General features: G+C 42.7%; 1 protein-coding gene across 1 annotated transcript in view; it reads right to left on the bottom strand.

Annotated features, from left to right (window-relative positions):
* Nucleotides 1–17,054, bottom strand: part of LOC140738278 (coiled-coil domain-containing protein 60-like) — a 120,269-nt gene that overhangs the window by 2,083 nt on the left and 101,132 nt on the right. The window contains exons 10-13 of the mRNA XM_073065446.1: nucleotides 14,788–14,875; nucleotides 9,029–9,127; nucleotides 3,625–3,765; nucleotides 1,773–1,907 (exon numbers count right to left, since the gene is read on the bottom strand). Coding sequence (XP_072921547.1) covers nucleotides 1,773–1,907; nucleotides 3,625–3,765; nucleotides 9,029–9,127; nucleotides 14,788–14,875 — 463 coding nt within the window. The remainder of the gene's footprint in view (nucleotides 1–1,772; nucleotides 1,908–3,624; nucleotides 3,766–9,028; nucleotides 9,128–14,787; nucleotides 14,876–17,054) is intronic.

Here is a 17,054-nt window from a genome sequence, read left to right on the forward strand (position 1 = left end):
TTTGAAATATCTAGCTACCTCACCTATCTGGATCATATTCCTTGTTCCCATTTTCCACTTATATTTTCCCAGAGTATTTCAAGGATGCAGAAGAGATCTACCAGGATGTTGCCTGGATTGTCATGAGCCCTGCGACTTGCATAAAGTGTTGAGCTTCCAGGGTTTTTGAGAACCTGTATTTGACAATCAATATCTTAACTAGAGTCGTTAAGCCCTTGTGTTTTTGGTTTAATCTTATCCAGTTAATTGTGGTCGGTACATGTTACATGTATTCTACGATTATTTAAGAGGATTCTCATTCAATGTCTTGGGGGGAGGTGTCATTGTGTCGGAGAGAGTGAGTTTTCTTGTGGTGTCAGTCTGAAGCTCTGTTGGTATTTTGACATCTAACCTCTTCTTTCTATTTCTTCCTGGGGATCCTGCCTTTCGTCTGCATCTGGGTCCAGTCCTTCGAGAGCGAACCATGACAGAATTGCCCCCCCCCCCCCCACCACCCCTATGGACCCAGTGGAGGCACTGAGTCTATTTTCAAGATTTTTTCCAAGGTTTTCTGGGTCAACAAGGTCCGTAAGGTCGCCCATGTTATGCAATGTTTCCAAGTCATGTGCTATGTTTCTGAGCTATATGATCCATTCCAGATTTTCCGGCACTGCCTCTCAGGTCCAGATCTGCCTCGGGACTATCAGAACTGCTCTGGATTTCCCAGCGCTCCCTCAAGCTCCAGGACTGCCTTGTGTACTTTCAGACCTGTCTTGAGAGCTCCCTGTACTTTCCGCTGCTAGCCTTAGGTGGGGAGGTACTGTCACGAGCCCTGTGGTTTGTCATAGAGCGTTGAGCTTTGAGGGCTTTTGAGCATCTGTATTTGCTAATCAATTCACGCAGATACAATTGTATTTCTATACTATATTGAATGCCCTGTTGTACATACTGTTTATTACAAATTACTATAAATAGCAGATTTCACATTCAAATGGAGATGTAATGTAAAGAGTTTTATTCCTAATGTATGTGAAAAATGTAAGTAATAAAGTTAATTCAATTCAATTCACTATCTTAAGTAGAGTTGTTAAGCCCTTGTGTTTTTGGTTTAATCTTGTCAAATTAATTGTGACTGCCACATGTTTCCCCCACTCTTTGATTATTTGAGGAGGACTCTCATTCTGTGCCTTGATGGGGGTGGGAGCATTGTGTTGGAGAGAGTAAGTTGGCTTGTGATGTCGCTTGGTTGCTCTGTTGGTATGCTGATATCGAACCTCTTGTTTCTGTCTCTTCCTGGGGATCCTGCCATTCCTCTGCTCCTGGGTCCATTCTTTTGAGCGCATGCCATGCATGGATTAGATGGTATGTTTTATTTTAAAGATTGGGGGAGTTAGGGCTTTTGCCTGTTGAGCAAAGGAGGATGAGGGGCAACTTAATAGAGGTGCATAAGATAAGAGGTGTAGATAGAGTAGACAGATAGCACCTTCTTCCCAGAGCAGCAATGCCTAATACAAGAGGAGGGCATAATTTTAAAGTGATTGGATTGGAGGAAAGTATAGGGGGGATGACAGAAGTAGTTTTGATTACACAGAGAATGGTGATGTGTGGAAAGCCCTGCCAGTGATGGGGGTAGAGGCAGATACAGCAGGGACATTGAAGAGATAGGGCTAGATTGACTTTGGAATTGGTTGAAAGGTTGGCACAACATTTGGGCTGAAGGGCCTGTACTGTGTAGCACTGTTCTATGTTCTGCTGCAGTGGGAAAGATATTGCGGAGAGCAGCTGACACTCACCAGGTCTCTGCTGTCCCTTCTGTTTTATTGCCTCTGGATTCCTGGAGAGACCGCTGCAGGTCCTCACTGAATGTATAGAAGCTGGTTATGTTTTCCAGTGCACAGAATTTCTGCTTGCTGGTGTCCCACCGGTTCCTGTAATTCCCAGTTGCAGAGGTAATCAGGAATGAGTCAACCATCTCCTCACCACCTTTAGCCGCCTCATTTGCCTCCTCACCCCATCACCACACCCTACCAAAGACAGCAAACATACTTTGGTATGTCACCAAATTTCTACTGATGTACTGTGGAGAGCATTCTAACTGCATCACAGTCTGGTGTGTGTGGGGCACTGCACAGGATCGAAATAAGCTGGAGAATGTTGTAAACCCAGTCAGCTCCACCATGGGCACTCGTCTCCCCAGCATCCTAGATATCTTCAAGGAGTGATGCCTCAGAAAGGCAGCGTACATCATCAAGGACTCCCATACCCAGGTCATACCCTTCTCAATGCTACCATCAGGGAGGAGCTACAGGAGCCTGAAGGCGCACACTCAACGATTTCTGAATGAACATTGAACCCATGACACTACTTCACTACTTATTTTTTGCACTATTTATTTAATTTAACTTTTTTATATATTATATATTTCTTACTGTAGTTCAGTTTTTATTACGTATGGCATTATACTGCTGTTGCTTAATAACAAATTTCATGACATATGCTGGAAATATTAAATCTGATTCTGATACCATTCAGCACACACCACTTCCTAGTCACAAGTTCAGGCCAAGAGCCTGATTGCTTTATGGCACCAATGCTCCACTCAGTGGCCACTTTATTAGGTACTCCCGTACATTTGCCCGTTAATACAAATATCTAATCAGCCAATCATGTGGCAGCAACTCAATGCGTAAAAGCATGCAGACATGGTCAAGAGGTTCAGTTGTTCTGACCAAACATCAGGACAGGGAAGAAATGTGACCTAAGTGACTTTAACCATGATTATTGAATGATCTTTGGTGCCAGATGGGGTGGTTTGAGTATCTCAGACACTGCTGATCTCCTGGGATTTTCACTCACAACAGTCTTGAGGTTACAGAGGATTGTGTAAAAAGCAAAAAAAATCCAGTGAGCAGCAGTTCTGTGGGTGAAGATAACTTGTTAATGAGAAAGGTCAGAAGAGAATGGCCAGAGTGGTTCAAGTTGACAGGAAGGTGACAGTAACTCAAATAACCACAAGTTACAACAGTGGTGTGTAGAATAGCATCTCTGAATGCACAATACATCAAACCTTGAAATGAGTGGGATACAGTTGCATAGACCATGAACACACAGGAATACATTCTGCGGCCTTCTGTACCTAATAAATTGGCCTCTGAGCATATTTCTTCATTGGAGACATAAAAGACTGCAGCTGATGGAATCTGGAGTAACACTCAAGATGCTGGAGGACCCCAATGGGTGAGGCAACATTGATGGATGGAGTTGGGCCGTCGATATTTTGGGTCTAGACTATTTCTCTAATTCTCTGTTGGAGAGAATAAGGCTTTTTGGTTTTGCCTCTCTCCATTTTGGAAGATTTTCCAAAGCCAAGGTTAAAAAAGACTCTAGTGTCTCCCCTGAACTTGAGGATTGCTGGTACATGTACTGTAGCCAGCTTCTGACACTGTTAGTTGAGACAATAACCTTGTGTTAATGAAAAAAGAAAGACAACAGATCAAAATATTAGACAAGTTCACAGCTATCTTGTACTGTTAACTCTTAAAATAAAAATCCCAACAAGGATTTAAACTGACGTATCAAATTCAAAACTACATAAGAAAATAATTGCATTTCGACATTGAAATAGAGAAGAAATTATCTGCCCACTTTTCCAAGGCTGCTAGGTTGTCATGGAGACACAAGGCTGCTTCCTCCGTTATCTCAATGAATTTCGACTGCATCTCCAGAGGGAGGGAGGATTTGCTGGCAGAAAACAGGCTGCTTTTTGAAATGGGGCTGGAAGGGGAACTGCATGTGAGAAAGGAAAGAATGTTAATATCATTTCCTTCAGTCCAGATGCATGGCACTTTATCACTCAAATGGCATTCTTAGTCAGCCACACCTGGTAACAGTACACATACACAAACACAGCCGTATTAAGCTCTGTGCTGAAGTATGTATGACAAAAGATATAGAAAGATAAGTCAAAAACTGTTCATAGCATTAATCCAGCTCTCTGTCTGCAAAAGCCAGCTGGAAATTTAATTTTTGCTCATTTAGCTCTGTCACTGTTCTACAAATCTGACTACTTTTAGATGCTGAAAAGAATTTTCCACCATTGCATTGTCAGCAGAAGAAATTCAGTCTGAACTTCTGCTGATCTTTCAGCATCCGAAGTTACTTTCTGCAAAACTAACCTGATGCTCTGAGCTTTATTCCCAGTATTCCACCTGCTCACTGTCACTTTGCTAGTCTTCTGATTTGCTGCGGAGGATGTGATAGACCCAACTTTGTCAAGAGTGTTCTGATGCAAACTCAGGCAAAATGATAAGCTTTATGCAAATGGCTCTGTCTTGTAATTGCTATGGTGAAACTGGCGTGCAATCGCTTGGTAACGATGTATCAGATTCCATTCTTTAGCACTGAAGTTGAGGCTTCTTCAGTCATTCACCCTTCCCTGAAGCCCCAGATATACAAAGGGAAGGAGGTGCAGGGAAAATGCTAAGCCAGTCTGGCAAGGGCAGCAACTGGAATACAATTGAGAGGTATTCATACCATGAGAGTGCACCATACACTAGTTTTATTGACCATAGAAGTGCACTCATACCTGCTATTTAAATATGTGAACAGTGGATCTCTGTAATTTCCCTTCTTCATGACTTTAAACCAAGTTTAAGTGCATTGGGAAGGATAAAGGCTGTGATTACTGTGGTGTTGTGCGTGAATGAGCCTTTTGTTCCAGAAGCCGTTTTCCACACATGTACATGGGCACTGAAAATGAGCCATGATGCTGAGTGTTAAAGAAAGTCAAGTCTGCTTCTGTCCTCACCTGATGTCCACAATGATGTTAGTGTCTGTCATTAGGTACGGAAACTGAGAAAAGACACATTCCTTTTCCTGACGGCACAGCCACCCATGACCACCAGTGACTGTGGATTAGGCTTCAGACTTACGGTTTAGCTTCACACAGTCTGCACTTGAGGGCAGAACTACTGGAAATGTGTAGAGTTGTGAGGGGGAGGAAGCTCGGGAAACTCCCAGGTCACCACCATGTGTGAGTTTCACCTTCTCAAAATCTCTGCGACTGACAACCTGTTCAGTCTGCAGCAGGCTCTTACCAACCTAAAATGAGCAAATGCCCTAACAACACAGCTCCCTGGAAATTCCTCCATTCTGCCACACCTTATGTCATTAGTCTTCTTAAACCAACTTGACGTCAATACCAAGAACTCTCTCCTTGAACATTTGTGCCTCTTTCCTTCTAAATAGTCCTTGGATTAAATATCATTCCATGTAATGTTTTTCTTTCTGGTTTGTATCCATGTTTTCTAAGTGAAATGCTTTCTTATACTAATGACCATGCATTTAAACTATTGTCAGCAAATCAAGAGAATACTCAGTCACTTATTACAGATAGAGTTAAATTACTCGAAAGTTCAAATTAAATTTATTATCAAGATACATATATGTCACCATATACAACCCTGAGATTCGTTTTCTTGTGTGCATACATAGTACATCCAAGAAACACAATAGAGTTGCACCCAACAGGACAAACAAACAACCTATGTGCTAAGGGCAACAAGCTGTAAAAATTCAAAAAAAAAGTATTGAGAACATGAGATGAAAAGTCCTTGAAAGTGAATCAGTAGATTGTGGGAACAGTTCATTGATTGGGCAAATGAAGTTGAGTGAAGCTATCCCTTCTGGTTCAAGAGACCAGATGTTTGAGGGGTAATAGCTGTTCCTGAAGCTGGTGGTGGGGGTCCTGAGTCCCCCATACATACCTTCTTCCTGACAGCAACACCTATGGCCTGGGTGTTGGGGGTCCTTAATGATGGATGCTGCTTTTCTATGGCAGTGCTCTGTGTAGATGTGGTCAATTGGTGGAGAGGGCATTATCCGTGATGGACAGAGCCGTACCCACTACTTCTTTAGAAGTTTGTCAAAGTTTTCCATATCATGTGAATCTTCACAAACTTCTAAGGAAATAATGCTTTCTTTGTAATTGCACTTGTATGCTGGGATCAGGACAGGTCCTTCTGAAATGTTAACACCGAGGAATTTAAAGTTGCCCATCCTCTCCACCCCTGATCCCCTGGCCTCTGGTTTCTTCCTCCTGAAGTCAATAATCAGCTCCTTGGTCTTGCTGACATTGAGTGAGAGGTTGTTGTTGTGGTACCACATAGCCAGATTTTCAGTCTCCCTGCTATATAGTGATTCATCACCACCTTCGATTTGGCCAACGACAGTGGTATCGTCACCCAACTTCAATCTGGCAATGGAGTGGTGTTAACCTCACAGTGATAAGTATAAAGTGAGTAGAGCAGGGGGCGAAGCACACAGACCTGTCATGTGATGGAGATTGTGGAGGAGATGTCTTTTGTCAATCTGAACTGACTGGGGTCTACAAGTGAGGAAATTGCAGATCCAATTGCACAAGGAGGCATTGAAGACAAGGTCTTGAAGCTTATTGATACATTTTGAGGGTACTAGTGTTGAATACTGAGCTATAGACGATAAGAAAACTTCCTGATGTATACATTTGTACTGTCCAGATGTTCCAGGGTTGAGATGAAGAGCCATGAAAAAGGCACCTGCTGAGGACCTCTTTTGCCAGCGAGCAAATTGGAATGGAACAAGTTACTTCTCAGGCAGGAGTTGATACGTTTCGTCACCAACTTCAAAGCACTTCATCACAGTGAACATATGTGCTACTGGATGATAGTCATTGAGGCAGGATACTATGGTTGGTTGAAGCCTGCTTGAAGCAGGTGGATAGCTCAGGCTGCCAGAGTGAGAGGTTTAAGATAACGATGAATCCTCCAGGCAGATGATCAGCACAGGTCTTTAGTGCTCAGCCAGGATTCACTCTCCTGAAGGATACTTCCAGGTCAGCCTCAGAGACTGAAACCACAGGGCCATCGGGGTCTGTGGGGGTTAGTGAAGGTTCCTCCGTGTTTTGATGGTGAACGTGAGCATAAAAGGCATCGAGCTCATTGGGGAGCAAAATCCTGTTGTTACAGATGCCGTTTGGTTTCACTTTGTGAGAGGTAATAGCATTCAAGCCCTGCCACAGCTGTTCAACATCCCCCAGTGACTCAGGTTTGGCCCAGAATTGCCATATCACATGTCAGGTGACTTTCTGGAGGTTGCACCTGGACCTGAATGCCTCTGATCTGGTCCTCAGCACAGTGTAGATCTCATGGTTTATCCAGCACTACTGGTTGGGGAGGACTCTGAATGATTTTGTAGGGACACTCTCATCTACGACTGTTTTAATAAAGTCCATGGCAACTGTGGTCTATCCACACGTACTCACATCCATGGATTCAGATCCTCTGATGAGTCTTTGAACACGGCCCAGTCCACCCAATCAAAGCAATCCATGGGCGCTCCTCTGCCTCACACCACCACATCTTTGTTGTCCGTAACTCTGGAGCCTTGATCTTTAGCCTCTGCCTACATGCAGGTTGGAGAAGGGCAGCAAGTGATCAGACTTCCAGAACTGCAGTCCAGGCATGGAATGGTAGGCATTCCTACTGATAGTATAGCGGTGCTCTAGTATGTTGGGACCCCTGGTGCTGCAGCTTATGTGCTGATGATAATTTGGCAGTGATTTCTTTAAACAAGCCTGATTGAAGTCTCCCACTATGATTTAAAATGTGCTGGGGTGGGCAGTTTCTTGTTTGATGGCGGCATTCAATGTCTCGAGTTCAACTTCCGATAGTATGTAAACTGCAGTCAGGATCATGGAGGAGAACCCTCTTGATAAGTAGAACCGTCTGCAAATAATCATTAGATGTCCTAGGTCAGGGAGCAAAGGCGCGACACAAGACCCAGACCACTGCATCCGAGCACCTCAGAGAGGTTATAAGGAAACACAGACCCCCACATTTTGCCTTCTCCAAATCAGCAGTTCGGTCCATTCTGTGTATCAAGAAGCACTCAGGTCTGATCACTGATTCCAACGTGTTTGGAGTGAGCCAAGTCTCCATGAAACACAGAATGTAGCAATTCCTTATTTCCCTCCAATACAGCGATCTTGCCCTTGGGTCCTCAATCGTGTTCGCCAGCTACTGTACATTTGCTAATAAGATGCAGGATCGAGGAACTTTCATTGCTTGGCGATTCAGTCTGGCTTGGAGTCTTCCCCTCTTCCCTTTCTTCTGGCTATGTTGACGTAATTCATCCGCTTAAAGGTGCCATACCTGCATGCTTGAGATTTACATCTTCAGAATATTGTGAAATTGCTAGTTCATTAAGCCAGTTCAAATGGCTTAAAGGGAAATTACAGACTGCAGATTGCAGTGAGTGTAATTCAGTACAGGAATACTTACAAGTTTTGTAAGCAGCCCACAACACTGATGCCCTGGTTCCCTAGTGCCATTTTTGGAAAAGCACTTAATTATTTATAGAAACAAAGCCAGAGACCATTCAACCCATCAGGTCCAAGCTAGCACCCAACTGAGACATCCCACCAGTCTCACTCACTCTGTGACATCCCTGTATCCCAGCAACTCATTTTCCTTCACTGTATACTCCCAATTTCCTCCAAATAATTTCATTTTGGAATACACTATAAAGTCATAGAATCATGGAGCATTACAGCACAGAAACAGGCCCTTTGATCCATCTAGTCCATGCTGACCCAGTTCTCTGCCTAGTCCCATCTATCTGCACCCATACCCCTCTCATCCATGTACCTATCCGAACTTCTCTAAAATGTTGTAATTGAACCTGCCCCTTGTTCTACACTCACATTAGAATCAGAGTGAAGAAGCTCCCCCTCGCATTCTATTCAAATGTTTAACCTTTTACCCTAAACCTACGGCCCACTAATTCCAGTTTCATGCAGTCTGAGGGGAAAGGAAGCCTTTATAACTCATACGTGACGGGGATGTGAAGCTCAGAAGGCTGGGACTAGTTCATATTCGAGAAGATTTAAGTCCTACTCTAATACCAAATGACAATGATGGTTAATTATAGAGACTTTGTGATCCATCTTGTCACCAAACAAACTTAGATTGCAGACAAATTTACCAGATGCCAACTTTAATTTGGAAAGTACCTTTTTGGTCTCTGCTGTAATTTATTCACATCAGCTGGTGGCTCTGTGCTGTGACTGGCCCGTGGGTTCATTTTTCCATTACTCATGACAGCTGTTGAACTGCAGGAAATGAGTCTTCATTACAAACCGTTAACATTATTGATCGATCTATCAAAATAGCACACAAAATGTAATCCAAAGCACATCATTCTTTTGAAGTGGAAGAACACGCCGCAAGGATGGTGAGTGATACGGAGTCCTAGACGGAGCGGGGAGGCTGAAGTGAGTCTGCAGCATAAAACGTGCAGCTGGAAGAACTCAGCAGGCCAGTTCTTCAGCTCTTGTAGAGGGAAAAGGACTGTTGAGATCCTTTGTCTGGACTGATTTTGTCTCCCACTCTCATTGTTGCAGTAGCAATCTCTCTCTCTCTCTCCCTCACTAGTGAGAGAAAGCCTGTCTGAGATACCAAAATGAGGTAATGGACTCTACATCAAGGTCTCGTTGGGGGGCTGGTGTGGTGGGGGGAGGGTTGATGCTTCTGTCGCTGCTTGTGCGTGGGAGGTGGTAGGGCTTGCTTTGGGATTCTGACGTTTCTGTCATTCATTCTTTGGAGTGTTTGGTTTTGTTGATGTCTGTGAAGACTAAGAATTTCAGGTTGTACACTGAATACACTCTCTGATATTAAAAAGAGCTATCTGAAGGAGGGGTAGCATCCAATATAAAAAGGTGAGGGAGAGGGAGAAGGTGGATCCAGGTGGGTCTAAGTGAAATGAGGAAATAGCAACAGAGGCTGGGAGTTAACTGGCTAACTGTTGAAGACATCAAAGGTCATAACCTGAGAAATGCAGCCAATTCCAGTCATCACATTTTAGGAAGAGAGTGAAGGTGCCATATTTCAAGGTGACGGTTTTTAGTTTATGGTTGTAAACTGAGACTGGGGTTGCCATTCTTGGAGCAAAGGAAGTGGAGGGGGGGATTTGGCATTAACGTACAAGATCATGACAGGTTTAGATACAGGGCCTATATAAAAAAAAATATTTACCCGGCCCCCCCACGGAAGTTTTCATGTTTTATTGTTTTACAGCATTGAATCAGAGTGGATTTAATTTGATTTTTTTGACACTGATCAGCAGAAATATACTATTTTGTGTCAAAATGAAAACAAGTGATCTAAATTATTTACAAATATAAAACACAAAATAATTGATTGCTTAAGTATTCACCCCCTTTAATATGACACACCAAAACAACACTGGTGCAGCCAATTGGTTTTAGAAGTCAGATAATTAGTTAAGGTGTCCTAGCTATATATAAACCTGTGTAGTCAAGGTGCTGTACTTGATTGTAGTAAAATACATAGGTTCAACTGCTGGTGAGTCAGTATCCTGGCAAAAACTACACCATGAAGACAAAAGAACACTCCAAGCAATTCCACGAGAAGGTTATTGAGAAGTACAAGTCAAGAGATGGATACAAGATAATTTCCAGGTCACTGAATATCCCTTGGAGTATAGTTAAGTCAATCTTCAAGAAATGGAAAAGTAAAATGGCACAGCTGTAAATCTGCCTAGAGCAGGCCATCTTCAAAAATTGAGTGACGGTGGAAGAAGGGGACGAGTGCCGGGGGGGGGGGGGTGGGCGGGGGTGGCACCAAGAGACCTATAACAACTCTGGAGGAGTTACAAGGTTCAGTGGCTGATATGGGAGAGACTGCACAGACGACAACTATGGCCCAGGTTCTTCACCATTGCAGCTTTATGGGAGAGTGGCAAAGAGAAAGCTACTGTTGATAAAAACTCACGTGAAATCTCAGCTAGAGTTTGCTAGAAGACATGTGGGAGACTCTGAAGTCAACTGGAAGAAGGTTCTATGGTTTGATGAAACCAATATTTAGCTTTATGGACATAAGACTACAAGTTATGTTTGGCGTAAGCTGAACATCGCATATCATCAGAAACACATCAACCCTACCGTGGAACATGGTGGTGGCAGGATCATGCAGCAGGCCCTGGAAGGCTTGTGAAGGTAGAGGATAAAATGAATGCAGCAAAATACGGGGAAATCCTGGAGGAAAACCTGATGCAATCTACAAGGGAAATGTGACTTGGGAGAAGATTTGTTTTCCAGCAAGACAATGACCCCAAGCATAAAGCCACAGCTACACAGGAGCAGCCAAGTCAGAGTCCAGACCTCAATCCAATTGAGAATTTGTGGCTGGACTTGAAAAGGGCTGTCACTCATGATTCCCATGCAATCTGACAGAGCTTGAGGAATTTTGTAAAGAAGAATGGGGAAAAATTGCAGTGTCCAGATGTGCAAAGCTGATAGAGACCCACACAGACTCAAGTCTGTAATTGCTGCCAAAGGTACATCTACTAAATACTGACTTGAGGTTGATGATTAATTATGCAATTAATTATTTGATGTTTAATTCTTGTAATAAATTTAGACCAATTTGTAGAAATTTGTTTTCACTTTGACTTGAAAGAGTCCTTTCTGTCTTCCTTCTCTTAGAGATCTGCGATCACTTCATAGGCCCTGGGTTTGGCTCTTCCTTCTCTTAGTGATCTGTGATCACTTTGTAGGCCATGATATCTGTCCTAGATTTGCAGCTGATGATTCCCCTTTTTATAGTTGATGAGAATGCAAACAATATTGAGATGTGTGGTGAATAAAAATGGATTAGCATCGGGTTCGTACAAAGAGTACTGATGATAAGCACACTCGGCTGAAGGCCCTGCTTCATTGCTCCATGACTTTATTTTCAGGTTTTGAGTTTTTAATGTCCATTAAATTCTGGGGATTTGTTGCGTCTGGATGCTGCATTGAACACAGAAGCAATAATATAACTTGCTATAGATCTCACACTGAGAAAGTAATAAGCCTGATAGGATGTCTGCTTTTGGACAGCTGCTCCAGATAGAAAGTGGGTTTAACACTTGGGTGCTAGTGCTGGCAACAGGACATATTAATGGAAGCATCATGGTTAACAAATAAATGATTCCAGTTACAAAACTAAATATTAAAGAGGACCTTATTAACTCAATACAAGAGTTTCTATTTCCTCAAGTATCTGTCAAAATAAATATTTGTTAAAAAAAATCTGCAAATTCACATGCATTGAGACTTCTAGATACTGGCAGGGAGAATCAAAATCAGTACTCAGTAAAGGGTCACCAATTTTGACTTTGTACAAGTAGTTTCAGGTGCAGGATTAAGGAACATTAAGTACAATAAAAATCAATGTTAAATACTTCATTTAAGAAAAAATATATTGTTTTTCTGATGTTACAAAGTATGCTGTCAGAAATCTTAGGGGCTGTCTCATTTAGAACTGTATGACAGTTACTGTGGGCATCTAGATAACGTCTAGGTAACAAAAAATTTCCAATATGATTTATTTTATAAGCTTAGGTAAATGACCTACTTGCATTTGGCTAACTATCCACCTACTATCAAATTAGATGAGCTTTATTTGAAACATGTACATTGAAATATAAAGTACACCATTTGTGTCAATGACCAACGCAGCCCACATATGCGCTGGGGGCAGCCTGCAAGCGTTGCCATGGTTCCAATACCAACATTACATGTCTACAACTTACTAACCTTTACTAATCTGTATGCATTTGGAAAGTGGAAGAAACCAGAGCACCTGGAGGAAAGCTCATGATGACATGGAGAATGTACAAGTGGCACCCTGACTGCCAGTGCTGTAAAGCTTTATGCTAAGTGCTACGTTAACAAATGTAGCTGAAGGAACCAATAAATATTCTTCCTCTCTTTTTGTAAGACTGCTGCGTCAAGAGGGCACAGAAAATCACAAGTAACATTTCTCCATGACAAATTCCTCCCCAAACTGTCAACCTTTCCCCTTCCCCACAGGTGGTGCCAGTCAGAAGGAGCTTGTGGGGTCCATTTGCTCTGCACTTGGATCAGGGCTGTGTCTGACGGAAGGGCAAAGATCAACACGGAGTGGATGAAATCAAATTTGAGAAGAATTCTCCACAGCCTTTCTCTGTTGACAGTCAAAGGGACTTGGGAGAAGAAAAGCACAAGCTGATGCCCAACCTGCTCAAGCTAAATATAGCCAGGAAAAGAGGACACATGCAAGTTTTGAAGAATTGATGTATGAAGAAAGGTTGACAACATTGGGCCTATACACACTGGAATTTAGAAAAATGGGAGGGATTTATTACTGAAAGACATAATGGATTGAGACAAAAGATGTTCCTTGGGAAGGATTTCAGAAATTTCAGAATTCCAAACACTGACACCTTAAGCTGTAATAGCGTTGCTGTGCATCTATTTATCCAGTATTCTATTTGCAGGTTGTCTTTTGCATGTTTGTTGCTTGTCAGTCTTAGCTTGTGTGTAGTTTTTCATTAATTCTATTATATTTCTCAGAGGATGAGAAGTGACCTGATAGAGGTGTACAAGATGATGAGAAGCAGTGATCATGTGGATAGTCAGAGGCTTTTCCCCAGGGCTGAAGTGGCTAGCACAAGAGGGCAGAGTTTTAAGGTGCTTGGGAGTAGGTACAGAGGAGATATCGGGGGTAAGTTTTTTACTCAGAGAGTGGTGAGTGCGTGGAATGGGCTGCCGGTGACAGTGGTGGAGGCGGATAAGATAGGGTCCTTTAAGAGACTCCCGGACAGGTAAATGGAGCTCAGAAAAATAGAGGGCTATGGGTAACCCTGGGTGATTTCTAAGTTAAGGACATGTTTGACACAGCTTTGTTGGCTGAAGAGCCTGTATTGTGCTGAAGGTTTTCTATGTTTCCTTGTTCTACAGTGAATGACTGCAAAAAGAAATCTTAGGGTAACGTTTGGTGACCTGCAGTACTGTGCAGAGGTCTTAGGCACATATACATAGCTAGGGTGCGTAAGACTTTTGCACAGTATTGTAGTAAAATTATTTATTGCACTGTACCTGCTGCTGCTGCAAAAACAAATTCCATGACATATGTGAGTGATGATAAACCTGATTCTGATATGGGTCTCTACTGTGGACTGAGAGCATGACGGGGGTAGAGAAAGGGCAATCACAGCTGTGAAAAGGGGGAGGGAGAAGAGAGGGCGTGGAAAGCACCAGAGAGACATTCTGTAATGATCAATAAACCACTTGTTTGGAATCAAATTACCTTGCCTGGTGTCTCGGGGCTGCATGTGTCTACACTCCTGGCATTCCTTCTTTGACACCTGTCCCACACCCCTCCTGTAGCACTCCACACTCACCATTCCAAACATCCTTTGCTCCCGCCAGATTTGCAGCCTCGCTTTCCACTCCATGTTGACAAATAAACTACCGTGCAAAAGTCTTTGGCACCTGAGCTACACATACACGTGCCTAAGATTTTTACGAAGTACTGTAAACCTACTTTGATAATAAACTTACTTTGGATTTTGAATCAGTTGTAGTGTTCCGATCCCATGGAGGACCCCAGAAAATCATTGTGGTGGGAAGTCATCCTTGACCTGAGGGGCTGAATTAGAAGATCCTTCCATATCATTGCCCCTCCCTATATATCATCCTGCTGTCCCTGTCTCTCTTTACATCACCTTTCCATTGGATATTGCTCATACTTCACATCTTCCCTTCCCTTGATGCAGGCACCAGCATGGATACTTCAACCATCTCGGCACTGCACAACACCTAGGACAATTTATCACAGGGCAAAGTTGCTTTTTAAGGGAAGCACATATATAAACACACCGGTGTTATGAATCATTTCAAAGGTAGTGGCAGAGGTTCCTAACAAAACATGAAACAACTTGTACCTTTTCTCATTGTCTCTTGGATCTTTCTGTTCTCCATGAAGCTCTGTGTTTATGCTCTGGTGTACAGAATCAAGTAGTTTCTGGAGATCTGTTGGAAAAGCACAATGGTGAAATTCAGAGCACACTTTCAGATTTTGCTCCTCGTCATCAAGTTTCAAGTTCTTGGGTGTCAAGATCTCTGAGGATCTAACTTGGTCCCAACATATCGATGTAGTTATAAAGAAGGCAAAACAGCGGCTATACTTCATCAGGAGTTTGAAGAGATTTGGCATGTCAACAAATACTGTACACTCAAAAACTTTTGTAGAAATACAGTGGAAAGCGTTCTGACAGGCTGCATCACTGTCTGGTATGGGGAGGGTGGGGGCTACTGCACAGGGCCGAAAGAAACTGCAGAGGGTTGTAAATCTAGTCATCTCCATCTTGGGTTCTAGCCTACAAAGTACCCAGGACATCTTCAGGGCACAGTGTCTCGGAAAGGAATTGTCCATTATTAAGTACCTCCAGCACCCAGGGCATGTCCTTTTCTCCTTGTTACCATCAGATAGGAGGTACAGGAGCCTGAAGGCACACACTCAGCAATTCAGGAACAGCTTCTTCCCCTCTGCCATCTGATTCCTAAATGGACATTGAACCCTTGGACACTACCTCACTTATTGTAATATACAGTATTTCTGTTTGTTTGCTAGTTTTTTTAATCTATTCAATATACGTATACTGCAATTTATTTATTTATTTATTTATTTCTCTGCTAGATGATGTATTGCATTGAGCTGCTGCTGTTAAGTTAACAAATTTCACGTCACATGCCGATGATAATAAACCTGATTCTGATTGTGATTCAACCCTGCTGCGATGAGATGTGTGGTCTACCCTGCCAATGCGTGTACAAATGGGGAAACGACACACCTCCCCATGCTGATTTCTGGTAGCAGGTAAGCAATTTAGCACAATTTTTCTCAACCTGTTGTCAGACAGGAAAGACCATTGATGGCCCAGACATCAAACAATGGAATTGGAACTGGTTTTCTGTGGTCACAGGGAGAGCAGTTGCCATACCAAGACATGATGCGTTCAGATAGGATGCTTTCTATGGTGCTTTGAAGAAGTGTCTCTGCAGTGACTCTCAACGAAGACCCTCTCTTTGATGCAAGTATATATGATCTAATCTACAGCGTATGATCTGATACCATAAATCAGCGAGGCAGGCCACTGCCAGCTGAGGAACTATGCAGGTCTGCAGAAGGTGATATTACTACTGCAGTTCTAGAATTTGGCCAAAAGGAGTCTCCAAAGTTAACTTATAGCTTCACCCTCTTCACATTGGCAGAGGAACCACAGAGAACCTGTAATCATGACCGTTGAAATCCAACTCTCGTTACTTCAGATGGGCCTCTCTGCCGAGGGAAAGTCTTTGCCAATAAATTCGTAATTTGCTCCTTCAGTTAATTGCTGTCCACTGACAGACATGTTCGATGTGCAACAACTTCAAGACAAATGTAGAGAGTAGCAGCAGCCAAATGGTCTTATTCAACCTCAATAAAGCCTTCAACTACGTCAGCCAAGAAGGAGAGAGGAAATCCTTCTCAATACTGCTTTCATCTGCTTCATCTCGAACAAGCGAAGCACACCTGATGTCTCAGAGATGCTGTAATTGACTTTTGAAATGCAATACATAAGCAAGACTAATATATGGTACACTTTTGGAGGCTTGACCACCATTGACTTATTCACTAAGTCATATGGCAGATTGGGTCTTACATCAAACATAAGCAAAACAAAGGTACTCCAGCATCTTGCTCCCATTCTACAACACCATCCCTTGTCATTAAGTGTCCAAGATGAGATCCTGGAAAACATGGTCCACTTCCCATACCTTGGAAGCCTCCTCTGAATGGAGGAAGATAAATCTATTGAATTCCCTGCCTCTTCCAACGTTACACCAATGACCTTTGGCCACCTGAAGGAAACAGTACTTGAAGAATATGATCTCTAACCCACCAATAGTTCATGGTTCAAGTGTGACCTCTTCTAATCCGTATGCTTCAGAGATGTGGACTATCTACTGGGGGCAATCTGAAGTTCAAAGTCCCACAAAATGCTATCTTGAGATTCATTTTCTTTACAAATGCAATTAAATTTTATGAAAAACTATCCATAACCTGTTAAAGACGGACAAATGTTAATGTACAAAAGACAAACTGTGCAAATAAAAATAAGACGGAGAACACGAGTTGTAAAGAATCCTTGAAAGCGTAGGTCATAGA

The sequence above is a fragment of the Hemitrygon akajei genome, chromosome 14 (assembly GCF_048418815.1).
Source record: "Hemitrygon akajei chromosome 14, sHemAka1.3, whole genome shotgun sequence".
In the NCBI taxonomy this organism is placed as follows: domain Eukaryota; kingdom Metazoa; phylum Chordata; class Chondrichthyes; order Myliobatiformes; family Dasyatidae; genus Hemitrygon; species Hemitrygon akajei.